We start from the raw sequence: 22,585 nt of genomic DNA, 5'->3' as shown, positions 1-22,585 counted from the left end.
TTCATTGTTGCTTCTTCAGTTACTTCTTTTTTTGGGGGCCATAACAAAAATCAATTAAAAAGGAGGAGAGCAGTATCGAAAACACTATACAATAAAATAAATATGTAAAAATATATAAAAGTATGAGCATAGCAGGATTTTGTGAGAGAATATTTCAGTATAAACTCAAAAGCTGCATCACACCTTTACACTGATCACAAAATCTCCAATCTATAATTTTCATCAACTCCTCATTTAAAAGCTGATGTGACACCAAAGTACGTTTAAATAATAATGACAAACATTATTGTAGCCAGTAATGTGCATCCTCTTTCTCTCATCTCTGCCTGTAAAGAGATATATTAGGGGCACTTGCACGTGTCTATATTGCTCATAATGATTTCTTCATGAGCTTATCAGAAAAGATAAATAAACAAATGGAGCCATAAAAGTTCAACATGTTGTTAATCTCCAAAATGTTGCATCTCCTAGACACACACTGTCCAATTAATGTGTTATGTATCAGTCTGTATAACTTAATATTTATTTCTTGATTCTTTTGTAAAAATCATGTCTTAAAGCGAAACAACTGCCTATTGAAAAAAAAAATCTGCTCAACCTTTTGTGGCTCGAGAGGAAATTGTGATAAGTGACATCACTTGAGGCAGCATTGGTCCGGGTTGAAGACAAATTTGAAACTGATCAAACTCGTGTTCTGCGGAGAAGTGAGCTGACCAGACATCTGTAGCCTGCTCATCATCTCTACCTAAGGCCAGTGGCTTAAAGGCCTTTTTTTGGGGAAAATTATATAAAACTGCTGAAAAAAACTCTAGTTGCAAACAAGTTACTATGGTATACATTTCTAGTCCATGGTGTTTTATTTCATATGTTTGCATGACATCTGCAAGTCTTTGAAGCTCGACTGGAGGAAGAAATACTCCATCATTTGGTGTTTTGATGGCGTCGAAGAGCTCTGTCTTACGTCGACTGTTGCTGGCCAAAATACTGAACTCAACGCTTTAAAGCGGCAGTTCACAAACAGATGAGTGACGTCAAGACGAGTTGCCACTTGTGCCAAACTTCTCTCCAAAATCTCCCATAGGTGTTCAGTTGCCTTTAGTCCTGGTGACTGTGCCGATGAGAACATCTGATTCAAATGTGTGCCCTCGTACAGATGCGTCTGCATCCATAATAATGCTTCTTCTTCATAATTTATTCAAATTTGTCCTTTAATTTGGTTTGGGTTTTGCTGTTATTACTGCGAAAGCAGTTTAATAGCATCCTGCAGTGGACCACTGGTTTCTTGTGAGATGACTTTATAGATGGATATTTTATGCACCTGAGGGATGGGAACAATCCAATGAGATGTAAGTGTGTGCGCGTGTGCGTGTGTTAAACAGTATAAGGGGGAGGACAGATGGGCTCTGGTCCGATGCTTTGGATCATTAAACACAGATGAAGGACAGGCAGAAGGTTGACTTGCCTCCGGCCTGCTCTCCATCCTTCCATGTCGCTCTCGCTTCTTTGTGTCTCTCTGGATCTGTCTCTCTTACCGGTGGCTGCTCCTCTAACATTTACACTAATAGTGTTATCATGGGCTCTCATATAACTTCATTACCACGGTGTCTCTCCCCCTTTTTCCCTCTCTGCCCCTCCCTCAATGTCTTTCTCAGTGGTCAAAGTGCACAGAGGGAGAACCATCACCATTACAAAAGATGAACTGGAAGGTGAGAAAATGCTGTGTTTTTATTTCAGTGTAAAAAGAAAGATGCCATTTAAACATTTTTGCCCCCCCCCCCTCTGGTTTCAAACTACATCCGTGTTTTACTGGCACACACAGTAGAACGCTGCCTCTTTGCCTGTACTCTGCCTCTGGCTCTGGGCTTAATGCATCTTCACATTATATTTAACTATGATCCGGTGTAATTGTATGGCTGAGGCGATAGAGCATTTGTTCCATTTACAGAAATAAAAAGAAGGAACAGTCCCTGGTGGGTTTCCTGGTAAATGCACATAATGGCCCGGGGAAGCGTGGATGTCTGTGAAGGGGGGCTGATAACCTTGGCAATGTAACACTCAGACAGAGAGAGATTAAGGAACGGGAATCTGTGTTCATAATAAAATAAATAAATGTTGTTAAGGAAGTGCATTCATTCTTTGAGATCCACAGTGAAAGACAAAAAGCAGGCATGCCCATGAGTTCAGCTGAGTTCAGCTTTTTTTTTTTTATAGAGAAAGGGAATGAAAAAGAATAGTCTGTAACATAGAGTTGCACTGAAATGGTTAAGTCAGATCAATCTTCATCCAGCAAACACAGACTTATGGTAAAGAACACACAACTTTGGACACACACACACACACACACACACACACACACACTCATATTTTAAATGCCATCTTCAGAATCCAGAGATAACCTTACTAGTATGAAGGATCCAAATATGCGCAGAGGTTTGACACCTTTTGTACCACGACGGAGAACGCAGATCTATTTTTGTGTCAGCTCACAGACATGAAAACATGACAGCGTCATGTTTCAGGGCCCTGTCTTCTCTTCTGGCAATATTTTATGTTTTTATTACAGGTATTTTTCCTCCAGTATATGACAGAGATGAAAATTTCAATTGAGCTCATTGCCAACTTGATCTATCCTCAACAATCCCACTTTTTTGGGCTTTGAATATCTCCCTGGTTTCTTGAGTGTTCGGAGAGTTGTCCTGTTTTGTTCATGTAAAGTTTAGTAGGCTGTGCATAATAAGGTCTCTAAGTGCACCAGCATGGCCGTGAACATCCACAAACACCACAGTTAAAGTTGAATGGTAGCACTTGAACCTTGAAGTCTTATTTCACAGCCATCGGGCTGGAGAAGAGATCTTCGACGATGTAAAATGCTTCACTCCCAAACACACAGGCTCGCTGGCTTTATCAGATCAGTGTCTCTCCTTTCATTGCACCCTTTGCTCTGGAGTTTCTGTCTGATCGTCACCACAGCTCTGTTGAACTCTTCAGGGGAAACGAGACCTGCAGAGAAAGATAGACACTCACAACTAAAGATCTTCTGTCTGAATCTGAATACTTCCATTGTGCTTCACTAAGGCGAACACGTGACTGAATATGTGCTGACACGAGCCTTTTTAACTTTGTGTTATCTGGTGTACATTAGTATTGTGGAGGTGAAATTAGGGCAGTAAGTTAAATCTCGCCCACTCCGTGCTTTACTCGAATCCAGCAGACAAAGCACGAAAATTCCTGATGCAAAGATTTTAGCAGACGCAATATCTCAGCCAGCACTGTTTTAGACGCTGCTTTCATTCTCGCTGACCTTCTACTAACTTTCTTTTCTCTCTCTCTCTCTCTCGTTCTCTCTTCGTCATCCTCCTCCTCCGCTCTTTGCTCTGCAGGTCAGGTCAAGGCTCCTCTCCCTCCCACAAATGTCCACGCCTGCGAGGTGAGCGACACCTACGTGGTGCTGAGCTGGACCGAGCCTGATCCCAGAGGCAGGGAGCCGCTCAGCTTCTACGTGGAGCGGGTCAGTCTTTACTCACGCATGCGCACGCACGCACGCGCACACACACACACACACACACACACACACACACACACACACACATACACACACACACACACACACACACATCATATTACAATAACTCTGACAGTTGTCCCAATGTCCCTCAATTAAACCCTAACTGGGTTTATTCATTCCCATGCACACACACACACACACACACACACACACACACACACACACACACCTATACGACTGTGGCGTCAGTTTAACTGATAAATTCACTTTGTGTGTTTGTTTTTCTTGCCTGCCTACTTTTTTAAAAACTTTCTCACTGTTTATTTTTTATCACCTAGATCTGAGATTTGAAGGTTTTGGGGTTTAAGATCAATCGAAAAACTACAGTGTATTCTGGTTTTCACTTATCTAACAGTATTCCAATCGAAGAGGTCTTTTTTTTTAATTGTGTGGTCCCCCCCTCAGGACTAGATACAAAGTTCAAACTGATGCCAGAATAATAAAAGTTTTCTTCCAACATATCGACTGTCAACATAGTGACTGACCTATTCTTTGTAACAATAAAGCGCCTCAGCTCTCCAATATCAACCCAGACAGCCAGCCGCTTCTAGCTCCAATAATCAGAAAACTGCCACAGGAAATAGATTTTTATTGGACTTTTATAAGTTACGGAGGTAATAAAACTGTCAAATATGTCAACGGCATCAGAAATTACTAAATTCTGCTGCTTCACTCCCACTAATATAATGAAAGGAACATTCAAATATCCCTTTCGCCCTTGAGCAAGCACTTTATAATCTCTGGCGTGTCTTGTGCTTTTTTTTCGGTTTTTCGCCTCAAACGGGGGGTTAGGGCAGGAAAAGATGGCGATACAGTGCAGATACATTTGTGCTATACTGTTTATATACTGTATATACACTGTATATCTTTAGCTGAAAACATCAATGGACAAAGGTGAAGGAAAGGTGTGTACAATTTTCCTGCATCATCTCCATTATTTCTGGCTATATCCTGCCTTCAAGTCTCCCTGCCTGTCACACCGCACTGCCAACCTTTATTCCTCGCTGTCTGTCCTTATCTGATTATTAAGTGGCTCACTCAAAAATGTGACAATTGCCAGTTAAGTGCAGAGTAAGTGATGGTACAATATTAAAACGAATTATGGAATTTTTTAACAGCGTATTTTGGCAGTCTTGGCAGTACTTCACTCTTGTTCAGATTGAACCCTCCAGCAGCATTTGAAGGATACTGAGTAATGAACACGTCCTTGAAGGTAGACATGTGATGCTAAAATCCTATTTGTGTTTTATTATTTTTTATCCTTTACTTCGATCAGTCACTGGCAGGGAAGAGCAGCTGGGAGCTGGCCAGTCTGGACATGGTCGTAAACTCTCCCAGGTTCCCAGTGTTTGACCTGGCCAAGGGCAAGAAGTACTGCTTCAGAGTGCGCTCCGTCAACAAGTACGGCGTCAGTGACCCCTCTGAGCCGAGCGAGACCGTCTCCTTGGGGAAGCCACAAGGTGAGAGAGAGTGTTCTACTAACAGCCTATCACTTGGCCTGTTGTAAAGGGCGGTCTTCTGCTGTTACCTGTTGCTAACTGCATAGCTGTAACAATGTGGACACAAGAAATATGAATATCCCTGTTGTAGGTTAGGTAATCACCAATTTTTTTTCCTGCAGAATAATACACTTTTTCTTTTCCAATGAATCAATAATTGTTTGCTCTAGAAAATGTAAACAATTGTAAGAAAAAGATAAAGACAATTTCTTAAATCACAAATCTTTACATTGCTTGTTTTGTCAAACCAATGGTCAGAAGCCAAAAGATAATCTGCTGATGCTTTAATCATGACTAATGCAATGAATCGGTTTTAGAAATAATGACCAGTTATTTTCTGTCAACCAACCAATACATTCACTACCTCTGCCTGTTTGTTTGTGTGCGTGATTACACAAAAACTACTAACCGGATTTCCACAAAACTTGGTGAAATTTATAGGACATGGTTCGAGAAAGACCCAATCAAATTTAAGTGCAGATCTGGAAAAAGAGGAAGATCCAGCAGTTGTTATTTTTTAATCACTTTCCTTCGAATATTTTTTTTCTTGAGAAAGAATTGAGTGGACTTTGGTTTTGCTTGATTGAATTTTAAGGGACTGTTTGGCCTTGGCCGAGGCATGCGCTCTACTGATTGTCATTCAAATTGACTAATTGTTTAGACTCCACAATCTATGAATTGAGTCTCATTTAAAAGGGCCCTGTGGTGATTTCTTCTAAACAGACACAAAGTTTACATATAGTCTTTCTGCTCAAAACCCTTAACGTCTATCAAACATGTCAAACACTTATTTCCTTTTCCTTCTATTTTTTTTTTGTGTGTTACTGTCGCCAATGATTGAAATGTAAACACGCGTGCACCTCGAGTGCTCGTGCTAGACACACAATGCTCTCATGAAAACATTGTTCCATAGCAAAAACAATTCAATAAAAACTCACTGAGCAGATCTGCTGTAAAAAAATTGTCTAATGGCATCACAGGTTCAACTTCTGTGCTTTTAATCACTTGATCATTTGTATGAATCATGATCAATTTTGATTGAATGATTTTTACCTTTCATAGATTAGCTGATGTTTTTTCCTCTGATTCCCATCAGCGGCACCGGCCCCTCCTCACTCCCCGATGGCGGTGAGAGACACAGACACGTCAGTGCTGCTCCAGTGGCAGGAGCCCAAAGAAAAAGACGACATCCTGGGATACTACCTGTACTACAGTGAGACGGGCGAACAAGACTGGAAGACTGTGAACAACAAGCCTCTTACCCACACCAGGTAACTGTGGCAGATAGTGTTTCTGCTTGGCTGTAGGAACAATTTTTAGTACTTTGCTTGGTGTTTATTGTCTAAATAATTCTACATGTAAACAATGTTTACAATTGATTATCGCTGCAAATGAAAATATTTCAGATATTTCAAACTTGATCTCTCCAACTCAGGTTTATTGTCCACGGGCTCGAGAATCGGAAAGAGTATGTGTTCCGAGTGAAGTCTGTGAGCCAAGCAGGAAACAGCAACTACTCAGAGGAGTCTCAGCCCATCCTTGTCAAATCTGCCATTTGTAAGTGCAAGTGCCTGCATATACAAAAAGGCACGCATATGAAATATGAAATATCATTTTATTTCAGGACTAGTCATTTGACTTAACGATCAACACATGGTTCTTCATGCAGAGGCAAAATCTGGTGTTTAAATCTTGAATATATCAATCTGTGTATTTTTGTCAAAGGCTTTGTGAAGATGTGTTTAGTCTTAGAGCTACCCAACACTAATGCAGTATCATGTGTACACAGTTCTGTGCAAATGTAGGTCAGAGTGGGAACAACAACATCTTTTCATGGCACCTGTGATAAAGATTTTACAGAGTACACAAAAAAATGCTGAACTGTCTGTTTTAACGGAATTGTAAAGTTCCCAGACGAATTCATGTTTGTTGTTTCCACCATGGCCTCAACAGTCCTCAAGAGCATGTGTGCTCTCCACTGTGGAAAAAGGTGTCAGCACATTTGTGGCAGTGTGACAGACTCCATGTGTCCAGCTCATAGTATTTCTCAAAGAAGAAACGAAACGGCTGGTATCATATTCAAAAAAATACCTATTTATCTTTTATTTCATATGTCAAATCTCAATATGTTTTGTTACGTAACTTCACTCGACGACTCAGGGAATGAATACACACAATTGATGCTTTGTCTTAACGTAGCTGGTTTGAGGCTCTGTGGTGAGATACAGAACCTTCTTGCTCCCTGCGTTGCCTTTTGGGGGATAATGTGCTCTCTGAAGCCTGCAGTGCAATACAATGATGACTCGCTTTGGTTGCCACTCACTGCCAGAATAATCTCGTATCAATTCTGCCGCTCTGCCATTACCTGGTAATAAGCGCTCTTCGTGAAGAATACATTTTTTCTCAAACAGAATGAGTCAAATTATTTTTTTTTTCCCAGTCTCATTTGAGAATGCATAATGTGGGCAAAGAGTTATGAATTTGCAGCTTGAGACAGAATTTGTAAGGGAGTGTATGGCAGCAATGTGGGCCTGCTGAGATTCTCTATTCCCTCGATTTGTTCCAGATGTTCCCTCTGCTCCCTCTGCCATCGCCCTGCTGCTGTGCACTGGATTGGAGATGGTGTTGGGTTGGAGGGGCCCCCTCTGTCATGGGGGGGACCCTGTGCGTGGCTACTACCTTGACCAGAGGGAAGAGGGCATGAAAACATGGAGAGAGGTCAACGTTAAGCCTGTCAAAGAGAGGACGTTAAGGGTCAGTAAAGCATTGCTCTAACGTTGATCTGTCAGTCAGTCCATTGCTTTTTGTCCAGACTGTGATATCTCAATAATTAACTGGGTGGATTTCCAGGAAACTGTTGCTATCAGATGGATTGGCCCAGTTTGGTACGGACATTCATGGTTTTATATAATACATTGTTATACATTTGGTGATCCCCTGACTTCACTGCTTGCACCACCATGAAGCTGACATTTTTGGGTTTTTTTCGGTGAACTATTGGATGGATTACCTTTTTAAAATTTGATATGCAAATAATTCCCCCCCCTCAGGATGACTTGTAATAACATTGGTGATCCCCTTATGTTTTATCTCTTGCTATCAGTTCTTAAATGTAGACTTCTCCTGTAGAAGCTCCTTTCACATCATATGCACAGCACCGTTGTACCAAGATGATTTGCATAGTACTTATTTGATCTTGAATCATAGTATCAAAAAGTATACTTTCATATAATGAGATTTCTTCTGCTGAAAATGTGCAATAAGAGCAACAAAGGTATTTCTAGACATGATTACCATTAGGAACCTTTTTTTAATATAGTCATACTTAAAAAAGAATGCCAATATTGGCCATAGCTCCCTCATCCCCATTGCCTGTGTCACTAGGCAACAACCTGTGTCCATGGAGACCTGGAGGAAAGTTGAATCTTTAACCTGGCTTGGGTAGATTACAGGTCTGCTGTAATTGGACATTGTGCAAATGTGTGGTCATTTTTAGCTGCTGGGAAAAACAAAGACGAAGCCAATTTGACAGAAAATCACTCTGCCACTGGATATCAAAATTAGTCCTACACATTGTGAAGGGCAGAGGCTTGAGGACTGGAAAGCCCTTTCCTGGAAGAAGCCCACTAGGGAGAACATGCGGCGCCCCGTTTGGGCTAAATAAGCAATTTCAACAACCAAAAGGACCTAACTGAAGTAAAAGCACCATGATATGAGAATATTGTAAATGTTACACAATATATATCACATTATTAGATTGTTAATACAGATTTTGTTTTTATAGTTGGTTGATGTTGACGTGGGACACATTGGTCGGAAAAAAGACAAAACAAAGTTCTGTTTTGTGGATTTATATTCATTTTTCAAACTTCAAATCTCCTCTGCTTTTTTTTTTTTTTTTAAAAAATGCAATAGATGCTTGTTATTTGTTCTAGTGGGCACAAACAAAAAGGTTGAAAACCACATGTAAATGTAGTAGAGGAGAAGAGTGAAGTACAAGTGGCTCTAAACTGTACTCATGTACAATACTTACTTGATTGCTTACTTTACAGCAAATTCAAAAGTTACTGTGATTATTGTTATTACGGTGTTTTTGAGGCACAGATAATTGTTCAGTCTTTCAAAAGCCAAACTTGCTCATGTGTCCCTGAGCATGTCACTGAACAAAGAAAGCTGGAGCCAGCACATGTTGACAACAGGGGGATGAAAAAAACGTGTCTCAAATGAATTGGATGAAGCCTGTTCGCCATCTAGTGGATGAAAACTATACCTCATAGCTCTTATCTTGGCAGAACAATCTTTGCTTTGCTCTTGTTGGACTGTGTATTAATCTGATGAGACCGCTAGACTCCCTCTGCCTAAATGTGGTTAGAGAAGGAACTATAGATAATGAAAGGCATTGGTCTGCGGAGGAAATATTTTTTTTTAGATAACGATTGCTATTGCTCTGAAATAAGCTCCCTCTGGTAGTGTCAATTAGTGACAGGGAGTTGAGTCGGGAGCTGCAGCAGCAGCAGAAGTTCACAACTGCTCACGGACGAGATAAGGGCCTTAAAGTCTAAGTGGTTGTGAATAGGAAGATCAATGAACGGATCAATGAGCGAATCCGCTCTCTTCCCAAAGCAAAAGTGTCTCAGGGACTCAGCAGGAAAATGCTGCGGCAGCAGCAGGAGCATGGCTAAGCCCATATCAAATGCCTGCTTTATTCAGGAGAAGAACTGCACGAGCAACTTCTGCTCCTGTGTGAAGTGACAGCTGATCCGGGTTTTCCTTGAAATCCGCCACAATGACAGTTTGACCTGAGTCATTTTGATTTATATGAAGGAATCAAGTTTGTATTATTGTGTAAGCCGGATACAGAATCCTGCACATACTGTACACTATTAAAGAACCCAACAAAAAAAAAGGGAAACCAATCCATGTCAGGCTTTTACAGACTACAACAAAAAACATAGATCACTGAAACAAGTTTTGTATTAACTATCATGATAGATTAGATAAATGGATAGATAGATAGATAGATAGATAGATATATAGATAGATAGATGCCTTTATTAATCCCTAGGGGGAAAGGAATTTGTAATAGCAGCAATATAGTAAGAGATGATATCAAAAAGTAAGTAAAAGAAAGTACAAAAAATACACAATTAAATACAAAAGACGTAAACACAATTAACAGGCCTGGAGCACTTGAAAAAAAAGGTGCTAAATAAAAACAAAGTCTAATTAAAAAATGATACAAGAATACAAATTAAACAGTACACATCGCCTTCTCCTCTAGGCTTTTGATTTAGCAAACCTAAATACATCAGAGTCGAGCAACCGTTCCAGTGTGTAATAATCTGTACGCATGCATATTTCATTTTTATTAAGCCGTTAAATGGCAAAAATATGTTCTGAAATCATCAGATGTAGTATGTGCAGTTCAAAAGAAAAAGGGGACTCGCTTTCCGATTCACTCAAATCCCCTCAGCTCACACTATCACTTTTCTTCCTGATTAGTTGAGACAAAGAAACCAAACCATTCGAACTCATAGAATATTCTGTGCATTTTACCCGCACCAGCTTGACTGGTGGATACTATCATTGCCTTTGTCTCCGTTTCCCCCCCATAGGTTTGTAACCTGTCCAGTGGACACTTCTACCAGTTTCGTGTGTTTGCTGCCAATATGGCCGGCGTGGGGAAGCCCTCTGAGGCCAGTGAAGGTTTTCTGTGTGAGAAGTGGACAATGCCGGAGCCAGGTAAGTCGACGGTGTCAGTTCACTTTAAAGTCGGTTCTTTCAGGAGGGATTATTTCCTTTTACAGTCCGAATGCCTTAATGGAAAACGTCTCTGCACTTGTGAAATTGCGGAAGGTGCATCGGAGGGCGGTTTTAATTCTCTGATCTGAGAGAAACATTCAACCTGAAACATTCAATTTGAATAACAATTTGCAAAACATGTTTGTGAGTGGAGGAGTGCTCAAACTTTTCAAATTATTTCTGTGCATTGAGCATTTGAACCTCTGTTCACACAACAAGAGGTTTATTGGCAGATCCATTTACTGGATGACCCATTAGCATCACTGCCATTTCTATGCTTATTCAAAACAACGCTATTAAAGTGCATACAGTCATTTCACAAGAAAATAGACGGGTCAATATGAAGTACCAGAATAAAAACCGGGCTATTTGCATATTGTGCCATTAAAGTGCAGAGTAAAGGCAGTGGTCAGCAGTCAAGTAGCTGAAATAATGGCTCAAATAAAAGCTTCGCCAATATTTCTGTTGCTGAAGTGTTGTTGAACGAGACCTTGACCATCAGCTAAAGTGTGAAACAGCTTCCGAAAGGTGGCAAACAAAACAGAATTTTTAAATACAGTACATATAATTTAATTTTTTTTAATTAGTTACACAATTCAACACAAGAAATTTATTGTTTTTTGCATTTAATTGTATTCGAATGATGGAAAGAAATTTCTTAAAACAAATACTTTTGAAAAACATTTTGAATTTTGAATTCAATCATGTAGTTTCCTGTAGGGAAACAATAGGTAATGTTGTATTTGCATCTCTATACTGTACAAATACTTCAGCCTACATGACACCAGATTGAACAAGTATTACAGATATAGTCACAAGAATATATTCAGGAGCAGAAAGAAGAAAATAACTGATAATTAAATTGAGTTATCCATAAGCAAGTTAGTCTACTATACATTATAGACATGACATGATAATACTTTGAGTTGTTTCACAATCTGTATTTCTCTTGCTTTGAAGAAAAAACAATTAAATATTTATCTTGACTGTGTCATTCTGTTGAGGTTAATGTCATAACCTTTTGTTTGGACGTCAGCAATAACAATCAATATTTCATGCAGCGTGTCATAAGCTGTAACATCTTCATGTCTGCACTCCAGCGTGGGATACTTAGCTGTGAAAAACGGCCTTAAAAGTGGTGCTAGGAGGAAAGTGCAGCGCACGTCGGCGAAGTGAGCGGAGCGTTGGCATATTTGTGATGAGGGTCAAACTTGCCAACTATCCCAGTGCCACGTGAACGTGCACTCGAGTGCAAAAACACGTGTATTCAAAAAAAGTAATGGCCATCTGTAAGTACGCCTGAGAGGCAAAACCCAGGCCAAGAAAATACAGCACTCGCCATTGATCATAAAGATCATTGCTTCATGGAAAGATAACCTCGAAACAGACAAAACGTCTGGACTTTGGACTTTTTCAAGAGAGGAGGTATGTTGCACTATGTTGAATGTTACAGTACGGATGCTCCATTGTTGAGATTTCGGATAAGGGATTTCCTTTTGGACTGGAAAGACTTTGCTCAGGGGATGTCATGACGTAAGAAAATGGAAATACACATATTGTAGAAAAACGGAGACAATGCCTCGTCACCATTTTCATCGCTCCTCTCTTCTCTCTCCTTCCCTGACTGGACAGCAAGAGGACAGATTTTAGTCCGAAAATCAGCCTGTAACAAAAGTTTGTGGGTCGTTAATATACACAATCACAAGTACAAGTACGACCACACAGACTCGCACACAAAGTCAGACCACACAGACTCGCACACAAAGTCAGTCCAGCATGTGGTGACTCAGGATCCCGGACCAACCCGTTCTGCTTGTGCTCATATCAGCCTCTTTTGATATTAATATTGAAAATGGAGAGAGGCTCTCTCACACATGCCACTTTTAAACCACAGCTCATTAATCTCGGCAAATGGGCTTCCCTCTATGCCATTAATAATTTAAAAGTGACTGAAAATCATTAAGCAAATTAACTACTATGTGCCGGCATTAAGTCAGTCGGGTAGATTAAAGGAAAGGCACTGTACTCCCTCTCAACTTATTATTTCTGGTTTGTTTTGCTGGGACTTCCCCACCGTGACCAAAAGGTCGTATTTGGTGGGTTTGGATTTGGATCAATACTTTTCCCCTGTTTTTTCTTGTAGATTATTTTCAGTGCAAAAGACTGAAAAACCCTCTCCCAGCACAAACACATTGACCTCGATAGGCAGGGCCATGACCTTTGCTCTTCTCTCTCAGGTTGTCCCTACGACCTGGCATCCAGGGAGGTGAGAGACGACGCCCTGGTGTTGCTGTGGGCAGCTCCGCTGTACGAGGGACGAAGCCCCGTCACCGGGTATTTTCTGGAAGTCAGTCAGGGTGACCAATCGGACAGCTGGATGTCTTTAAACGACAACCCAATCTGTGAAACACATTATCAGGTGGGTGGAGCTGTAAAAATAACAGAAAGATAAAAATTTTGCCTAAATTGTAATACATTTTTTCTCTGTTATATTAAGTGAGAGTACATTTGTAAAATCCCACTTTGCAGAAGCTCGAAGTGACCCGAGTATTTCTTTTTCCACTATGGTTTCATTCCTGAATAAAGTTTAAATAATCTTAATAAATGATGAAAATGACCAGTAAATATTTGATGCGTTTCTTCCTGCGACTGCCAGGTGTCAGGTCTTCAGGCAGGTCAGACGTACCGTTTCCGTGTGTCGGCTGTCAATGAGGCTGGAATGGGCTTTGCCTCGCTGCCCACTGAGCCAGTCACAGCTCAGACTACACCAGGTCAGCTATCATGGTTCCAGAAATATAGATATTGTCATAAAAAAGTCACCTCCAGGGCATGTTGGAGGTGCTGGGCCTAAGATGCTAAACATATAATAATGGGAAAATCGTTTACTGAAAGGAATCATATCACTCTTCTTGGTTAAATATAAAGCTGGAGCTAGGAGATGATTAACTTTGCTGGCTCCAGCTTCTTTTGACGAGAGAGTCGCGTCAATATGTATGTCTAACTCTCACCAAGAAATAAGGAAAATGCTGAACCTTTCCTTAAAATAACCTTTTTCTATTTTTAATAAATGTAAAGACATTTACATCGTAGAGCACACACAGAGTTTTATATTTTAACCAAAGAAATGCAATACTGGTTCACTTTTTATTAAAAAACATTTCAAAATGTATGAATGTTAATTTGTCGCTCTAAAGATATTAAATGCAGAAATTAAGAACAAATAAAGATGAGAACATATCCAGGATAAAATAAGTGAAAATTCAATCAAAGGACGCAGAAAAAGTGCAGGGGAATTAATATATTTTTCACGTGTAGTTTTCTTCATCTGTATATTTGCTATGATATATGACCTGATGGAAACCCATGAACCTAACTTCCATGTTAAACCATTTTCTCTTCCTCAGGCACTAAAGAGATTGAGATTGGCGTGGATGACGATGGCTTCATATTTTTGGGCTACGAGGCCAATGAGGTGAATGACGAGAGCGAGTTCCTCTGGAGCAAAAACTACACTGAGCCCATTGACGCCGTCAGAGCCCGAACAGAAACCAAGGAGAACAGGTAGGTTGTTCAAGTGCAGCGTGGACTGAACGTTTTTTGATTTTTTTTTCTTCCTGTGATCAAGTCAATGCCAAGAAATCTATGTCGGTGTTCGTGAACGCCAAAGGCACATTCCAGTTGAGAGGAAAATGTTTTCGATATGTCAGGTGTCAGACTTGGTGGAGCCATTAAGACTCCTCTCCCTCTCAGTGTCGCTCTCTCCCTGTCGCTCCCTCGGCGCCTCTCTGCTTTTCACACTTTAAGTGCCATCTCTTGTTTTTTCAGCAGTGACCTAAGAAATTTTGTTTACCCTGCACGATCCCACTCTCTATGTGGGATCTACTATGGAAACGTTTCAAGCTGAGGCTGAGGACGGTCAAAATATGATTTTAGCCCACTTCTTTTGCACTTCTAAAGAATAAGTTAGCATAATGTGGTTCAAATTAATTGAATTCACTTTGTAAACGGACATTCTGGGAGTATTTCTCACTGGGATTGCCAATTAATGCCGGCCTCGTTGGATTATCCAATTTCTGACCTTGAGAAAGGCTTACTTGTTTGATCTACTTACTTGTTGATCCCGTGAGATCTGATGGCTGGCAGCACAAAAAGCAGCACAAAGACGCATAAACACGGAGCTGAAGATGCTCTTTCGATGCATTTTCCTGTGTTTTCTCCAATTCGTCCATCAGGTCAGTCCTCACCTTCACCGACCCCTCTGAGGAGGATCTGGGTCTCTACGCGGTAGAGATGAGCGACAACGCAAACCTGTCATCCAGCTACGACTTCACTGCCAAAGGTAAATGAAGCCCTTTTAGTTTCTAATGGGTGAAATAAATAAAAATAAAAATGGGAGTAGAAGTTTCCTGTCAGGAAACTGTCTTAACTTACCTAAGGCAAAATAAAAAAGTAGTTCAGCTAAGATGTCTTTTATTATTTAAGAGTAGCAGGACTTCACGTTTGTATATGTATATTTTGTGGGGAATTTTGCCTTAAAATGTTGATAGAAACAATGAAGGAGAGAAAGAGAGAGGAGTAAGGGAGAGACAATTAATAAATGGTCTGGCCGGGCGGGAGTCCTATCAGTGACCTTCTGCTCAAGTCGGACAAACCCATCTGGTATGCGCCCCAACCAATCGGCTATCGGGTCACCTCCAGGACTTTTAATTTGAAGGGTTATCAAGCTTTCCTCTCAAGCAAATAATTTTGCCCCTCGCAACCTCTTCCACAAGGTCACTCATCCAACTAGGCACGTGTTCAATCGGCTTTCTAGCCTAGCAGCTTTAAACATTGAGATGTGTGAGCCACACACTGATAGTGTGTAGGTGTTACAAAATGTGAGTCCTGATCAAAGTTTAATTAACCCCCCGCTGCTGTTTACCTTTATTTTTTTTTGCAGACCTTGAACGACTCAAAGAACTCAGCTGGCAAGTCAGAAATCCATGTATGTACCACAAAGATGCAAAGAAATGTCTGACAGTTTAATCAGCTGGTATCAGAGTGATTTTCATGAGGAGATTTGATAAACATCACACAAATGGTCTTGGTCCATTGATATACAGTATTAATTTAGAAATACAATACACACTGTACCAAAGCCGCAAGCAAAAAAAAAAAAAGCAGGACTGCGCCAAGTCACTGGTCATTACGTATTCTTCATTGATTAAATTATTATCTACTTAATTCAGCTTAGCCTCTTAATACCTTGTGTTTGATTTCCCTTTGGCAGTGATAGCTCTGAAGTCGGGCTGGCAGGTGGAGGTTTCTGAGGAAGGCGACGTTCGTCTTTGGCTTCAGACTGAGGGTCTGAGTGACGCCGCTGAGCTCCGTCTCATCTTTAACGACCGGGAAATCTCCAGCACTCCGGTAAGAGCCGTCGCACGGGCTGTCCTGTGGCGGAGCTGCTCGGGAAGCTGAGCAACGTCCCAAACCCTGTCACGGTTTGAGGATTGGATTCGCACTCTTACTAAAGAATGGCAGCGTAACACCAACATGAATGTGTTCTTTTTCCACAAGAAAAGCATTAATGATTTACAAAAGTTACCTATAGTTACCTTAATTATGAGTCGACCCAATGGCGGACCAGCTTACCCCCCCATGTATATGGCACTTTCATTATTTCCCCAGGCAGCCAGAAACTATCCAGTACTCTAGAGCAAAAATGATTAGTTGATTAATCGATATCTTGATAGACAGAAAATTGATAAAATATAAATCATTTGTCTTTTTTGAAGGCGAAAAGGGAAAAAAAATATTTGTTCCAACTTCTCAAATATGAATATTTGCTATGTTCTCTAGTTTTCTACATTAGTAAACTCAGAAATGTTGTATTTTTAACAGCTGGTCAGACCATACATGAGAAAAATATGTTAACTTGGGATTCTGGAGATAATGATGGTCAGTTTCACTATTTTTCCCAAATTTAAATAATTTGTCGTTGATAAAACAAAAAATTGCTAGTTGATCATGAAAATTATTGCAGCTTACGGCTCCCTTTGATGGAGAAAATATTTATTTACTTGAGGCTGTCTGTGTGTTTATGACATAACTTTACAATGAATAAGCAACAAATATAAAACTAAACCAACAAAGATCAAAAACTGGAATTTTACACAGGATGGAGTAAACCTGGGGCTTTTTGGTGCCCAATTTACCCGATTGGTAATCCAACTAATCACCAAAGTGCTTCTTCCCTGCTGACTTGAATGTTGCCCGGGGGCTGCAATCTCAGGATTATTAGTAGTCTTGAGCTGATTTAACGAAACCAACATTTACCACAGGCACAAATGGTGACATGAAACATGTAATTGGAAGATGATAAAATTGTTTTAATGTGTAATATTTACAAATTATACATCTTGCCTTAATAGAATAATAATATCGTGATTTACTTTACCGCATGTTGTGGCCTAGGCCGTCTCATGTGCTAGGAACTTTGTCCTATATGAAGTGTTCTGTGGGTGGTGAAGGTCTATCTGGTATTTTACTATGCCGCATTATATAATTTAAACCTACAGTTATTCAAAGGGATTATGCATGCTGGTTTTCCATCTATGATTTTCCACGTGGTCACTACAAATGACTGTGATTCATAACTTTCTCTTCTTGAATATGGAAATGAATGTACGTTCATTTTCAAGCCGGTGACAACAGATTTATTAAGGAAAATTACAGATGTCGCGAAACGCTATTAGGCTCATACAACATTAGTGTGTTGCCGCATGCGTCTGTCTCTATGACGAGTCACTCTGAATCGAAAAATGGTAATTATGTTTTATTTAACATCGCGGAGGGCGGGAAATTGAGGCTGCCAGCGAAGATGGAGCGCAGGTGTGCACGGCAGCAGAAGGATCTGGGAGCTGAGCTGATATACAATATATATATACAATTTTGATGACTTTTCGTCAAACAAACACAGCATAACACTACCTAATAAAGGTTTCTATCTGAGTGAAATAGATGTGGAAGGCATTAAATTAGATATATTAAACATGTCCTCCTTTAGTTCAGTTCATATTGCATTAGTCATGCTGAAATTTGTACATCTGCACTTAATATGTTGCTTGCATATCTCAAAAAAAACCTCCAAACTCATTCACTTCTGTAAAAGCAGCTCGGTGAAAGCCACAGCTGTTACGAAACGAATATGAAATATAGAGTCGCCACTTTAAAACACCATTAGAAATGAGATGACCTCAAATAAAGAAACGGTATAATCATCGGGGAACATAAACTGAATGTGAACAAACAACCTCCTCGCCACCGATATGTGTTATGACACCGTGCTAAAAATAATCAGCGCTGTCGTCTGGGTTATTGAACCATGCAGCAGTGTGTCCACAGAGAGGGAAACCAAATATGACACGCTATATCTATTGTGCTTTCACAACTCTGTCGGCTGCACTTTGTTTGTCTGGCCTCTGCCCGTGTTTTGTGTGTGACTGCTTCACATCCAGCCGCTCCCCATTCATCGCTTGCATTTCATTTTCCTTTATTCCACTATTCCCCAGTATCAGAGCGCCATCTGAACAGCACTGATTACACGTTATTTCTAAATGATCACAGCTGAGGTTTGCAAATTCAAACGCCATTTAGCTGATTAAGACCCTCAGGGTTGCCATTCATCACAAATCACATCCAACACTGAGGACCATCAACATGCAAGTCGGCACACACTTATCTTGATGAACACAAAAGCCATGAAAATGAGATCACACGCTGTTTTCCTCTGTGTATTTGCTTGTTTGTGTGTGTGTTTTTAGAATGTATATATACATATATGTATGTAATGTTTGTCTTCTCCAGTGTTCATGTAATTTCAGGTTCTTTTCCTTCACTGCTTCACCCTATAGTCCCTCTTTACGAGTAACCGTCCATACGCCATGGCAAACAGTGTGTCAATCTGCACTTATCTGACTGCTGTCTGTCTACATTGAGCCGATGTGTACTGTACAGTTTGTGTGGCAATGCTTGTCTGCACTTCTGCAGCACCGTAAGATCAACTTGGACAAGGCCAAAGGTCTGGTGGAGATACTGTTCGACCAGCTCGCCGCGGAGGACGAGGGCTCATACACGGCTCAGCTGAGGGACGGCCGCGCCAAGAACCAGTTCACTCTGGTCTTTGTGGATCAAAGTAAGTCGTTCCCTCACCTGGTGTCACATACCATAATGAAAGACAAGCACAAGAGAGACAATTATCAATGTAAATGCCATATCACACATTTGGGGTGGGGGGGTTTCTATATTTAAACATTTTTTTATTGAGAGTGGAGTCAATATGCGCATAGCAAGAATATAAATATGATAATTAATAATGGGTAAACAAATGCAACATATATATTCAAACGCCATTTGGGGTGGCTGTGGCTCAGGAAGTAGAGTCGTTCGTCCACCAACCCGAAGGTTGGCGGTTCGATCCCACCTCCCGCCAGTACACATGTCGTTGTGTCCTTGGGCAAGACACTTAACCCTAACTTGCCTCTGACGGCTCTTTCGACAGTGCATGAATGAGTATGAATGTGACAGAAAAATGCGTGGTAAATAGCAGCGCTGTATGAATGTGTGTGAATGGGTGAATGTGACTTTCCTGTAAAGTGCTTTGAGTGGTCGATATGACTAGAAAAGCACTATATAAATACAGTCCATTTACCATATATATGGTTGATAAATATACAAAACTATTACAGAAACCATTCTCATTTTAAGATTTGTGTGAAAAACAAAAGACAACAGCAAAAATACATGAATAAAAAAAGAAGATAATACTGTAACATAAGATGTATAAATATAAATACATACATACATACAAGTACATAAGAAAAATAATTCTAGACCTTCTGGAGATTAAGCAACTTTAGCAAACATTTATTCTATTTAAATGTGATTACTTCAGGGCCGAAAACACCAGTATTTCAGTATTTCTACACCGAAACATAATTGAACAGGAGCAAGGCTGAGCAAACCCCCACCTATATGCTGTTTCACCCAAAATGTGCTTTCCCATCTGACCTACGTGTTTTTAAAATGTTTTCCATTTACTGGCAATGGTGAAGAATCATTCAAAAGACTCCTGTATCCAAATCTGGATCCCCATCCCTCCCAAATTGAATCACCTGTGAGCATGGCTGAGAACTATGTTTGATGAAATCTTCATGCAAATCCGCCCATAACTCTCAGAGTAATCTTGCAAACAAACAGTCAAACCAAACCAATCACGTAACCTCTTCAGTGGATGTGATAAAACTCACAATAACAGACAACAAACAAAATATTGGACATCAATGTAAATGTTGCATCACTCAAGATAGATTAACACTGGCACATTATGAATGAAATAATAGCTACTTTTAATGTAATTCCCTTTTAAAACGGTGCGGTAGAGTTTTTAAACTGTCCAAAGGTTTTATTGGTTGGGAGTTTTTTGATTCTCACAACAGTGAAAGAGTTTCGGTGCAAATAACGCTGCCATTATTTCTGGATGCCAAACATTTACTCTGCTTAATGACACCGTCATCTACAGCAATTAGAAGATATGATTTGCGCCACAATAACTTTTGGTTTGGTTGGGACATAAAATCCAGGTCAAAGAATCATCTTTTATTTCATTATACTGGAATTGTTTTTTTCTCATTTCACTCCAGTCCATGTTTGTTTGTTACAAATTTCCCCATTTGATTAGATTTTAAGTTTGGGAAAAAATGAATTTGTTGTCTTGTGTGGAGCACTTTGTGACCTGGCTACAAAAAGAGTGTGTAGATGATGATAACTTTTATAGAACATGGCTTTAAAGAACAGAAGTTGTATTTTGGAGCAAGAGGGTATCATCACTTTCTCCCATATGAGTGTTGTGATTCTATTGCTGTGCAGGGAATTGGGATCTATTTTGCTTTCAGTCTGTTATCTGATACAATACTTTGTATTTCTGTCAGAGTTCCGTCAGACGCTGGCGTTGGCGGACGCAAAGAGACGCGACCATCAGAGAAAGGCTGGTGAGAAAACTATACACCTCAGAAACCTGCAAGAAATAAAAATCCGAGCCTCTGGTGCTTGTCCCGGATCGGCTCTTCTGTGCTCAGAAAGATAAACCACCACTCATTGTGGTGGGTCATCTTTAATAGTGAGTGAGTGATACCGTGTGTTTTTTTGTAGTACAACTCTCTTTCATCTCGTTCCAAGGTGAATGTTACATCTTACCGTTGCAAAAGCTCTTTTTGATGATTTTATTGCATTTCATGGCAAAGATGCTGCTTCTTGTCCAAATCTCTTGAATCCAAAGGAGGAATCTTCCTTTACTACTGATCTCCCTGTTTTCCTTACCTGAGCCCTCTGATGTGCTGAAAGTCACAACTCTTTTGTATAGACAGAGACTCGTCTTGTCCACACGAGACTCCTACCAAGTCCACATAACACTTTTTAAAAATCTTATTTGTAGAACAATACGATGCGGCAGCGATATCTTACTAAGTGTTTACAGCCATGGCATGCTGTTTTTGATTGTGTACTTTCATACATATATGTGTGTATATATATATATATATATATATATATATATGTATATATACGTATATGTTTGTGTGTGTGTGTGTGTGTGTATATATATATAATTTTCTCTGTTTTCCAAGGACCCTATTTCCAGGAATTCTTGTCATGGAGTATAAATGAAGACTGTGAACTCGTTATAAAGTGCAAGGTACATACATTTTATTTAATATATTTACTAATGGCAGTAACAGAACTAATATAACATTGAAATAGAAGCACGAGAAATGCTATATGTGCTATAAGCAAATAATTTCTTCTAGTAAGTTTAATAATAGACTAAACTAACTTAAAGTATCAATATTCAACTTTTGATAATACTTTTTAAAGCATTTGTCACACATTAGTGTATATAAAACTACCTCTTAGTATAGGGATTCTGGTTCAGTATAAAGTAAAAACATTGTCTGAAAGGTTTTATCACATGATTTACAGACATCTATTTTTATCTTCAGTTTTTTTCACTATCCAAAATAGATAACAACTCATACATTCATATATTTATAAAAGATGAATACATCCAGACTGTAAAACACCAGAATTATCATCAGAGGGGAGAACACAGTTCCTACAATTATTCTGTAGTGCTTTCAAAGAATAGAGAAAGACTAGAAAAGAAGTATAGAAAGGGGGGGGGGGGGTCTTTTTATAACACATATGGTACATCTCTCCTTACACAGGTGACAAACACAAACAAGGACACGTCTCTCAAGTGGTTTAAAGGAGGCGTGGAGGTGAGCCAGGTTGTTTACAACCAGTCATCTGGGGCCAGCACGTTTACCATCCCACAGGTATCCAGATCGATTCTACCTATTAAATGTGTGGAGGGGAGTTAAAGGCTCATACCAATGTGACTCTGCATTCATAAACGGTGGCCAGAGAAGTGAGAGAGGAAAAACAAGCTAAACAGTCGGGCAGATGATGTTTATAGGATTGAGCCTGGAAATGTCTTATTCTGTGCTGTTTTGAGAGGGTCCAAGGTGAATCCAAGATTCACCTTAATGTATAATAATAATAATATATTTGATTTATAAATCGCTTTTCATGGACCCAAAGCGCTGGTACAAAAAAAGAAATAGTATAGTTTAAAGGTTGACCTAAAAAAAAAAGGTGAATCTATCAATATGTAATTTGAGGAGTT

The 22,585-nt window shown here is 39.8% G+C and overlaps 1 protein-coding gene across 1 annotated transcript in view; it reads left to right on the top strand.

Moving 5' to 3' along the window:
- The window catches only part of myom3 (myomesin 3), a 55,452-nt gene that overhangs the window by 28,782 nt on the left and 4,085 nt on the right, over window positions 1-22,585 (top strand). Inside the window, exons 13-29 of the mRNA XM_035604471.2 lie at window positions 1,653-1,706; window positions 3,381-3,508; window positions 4,842-5,025; window positions 6,161-6,335; window positions 6,500-6,621; window positions 7,631-7,818; window positions 10,680-10,806; window positions 13,104-13,285; window positions 13,523-13,637; window positions 14,271-14,427; window positions 15,099-15,205; window positions 15,806-15,850; window positions 16,136-16,272; window positions 18,895-19,039; window positions 20,835-20,894; window positions 21,528-21,595; window positions 22,125-22,235. Of these exons, the coding sequence (XP_035460364.2) occupies window positions 1,653-1,706; window positions 3,381-3,508; window positions 4,842-5,025; window positions 6,161-6,335; window positions 6,500-6,621; window positions 7,631-7,818; window positions 10,680-10,806; window positions 13,104-13,285; window positions 13,523-13,637; window positions 14,271-14,427; window positions 15,099-15,205; window positions 15,806-15,850; window positions 16,136-16,272; window positions 18,895-19,039; window positions 20,835-20,894; window positions 21,528-21,595; window positions 22,125-22,235 (2,105 nt within the window). The remainder of the gene's footprint in view (window positions 1-1,652; window positions 1,707-3,380; window positions 3,509-4,841; window positions 5,026-6,160; window positions 6,336-6,499; window positions 6,622-7,630; window positions 7,819-10,679; window positions 10,807-13,103; window positions 13,286-13,522; window positions 13,638-14,270; window positions 14,428-15,098; window positions 15,206-15,805; window positions 15,851-16,135; window positions 16,273-18,894; window positions 19,040-20,834; window positions 20,895-21,527; window positions 21,596-22,124; window positions 22,236-22,585) is intronic.

The sequence above is a fragment of the Scophthalmus maximus genome, chromosome 1 (assembly GCF_022379125.1).
Source record: "Scophthalmus maximus strain ysfricsl-2021 chromosome 1, ASM2237912v1, whole genome shotgun sequence".
NCBI classification, from domain to species: Eukaryota; Metazoa; Chordata; class Actinopteri; order Pleuronectiformes; family Scophthalmidae; genus Scophthalmus; species Scophthalmus maximus.
This window is presented reverse-complemented; position numbering and strand designations above follow the sequence as displayed.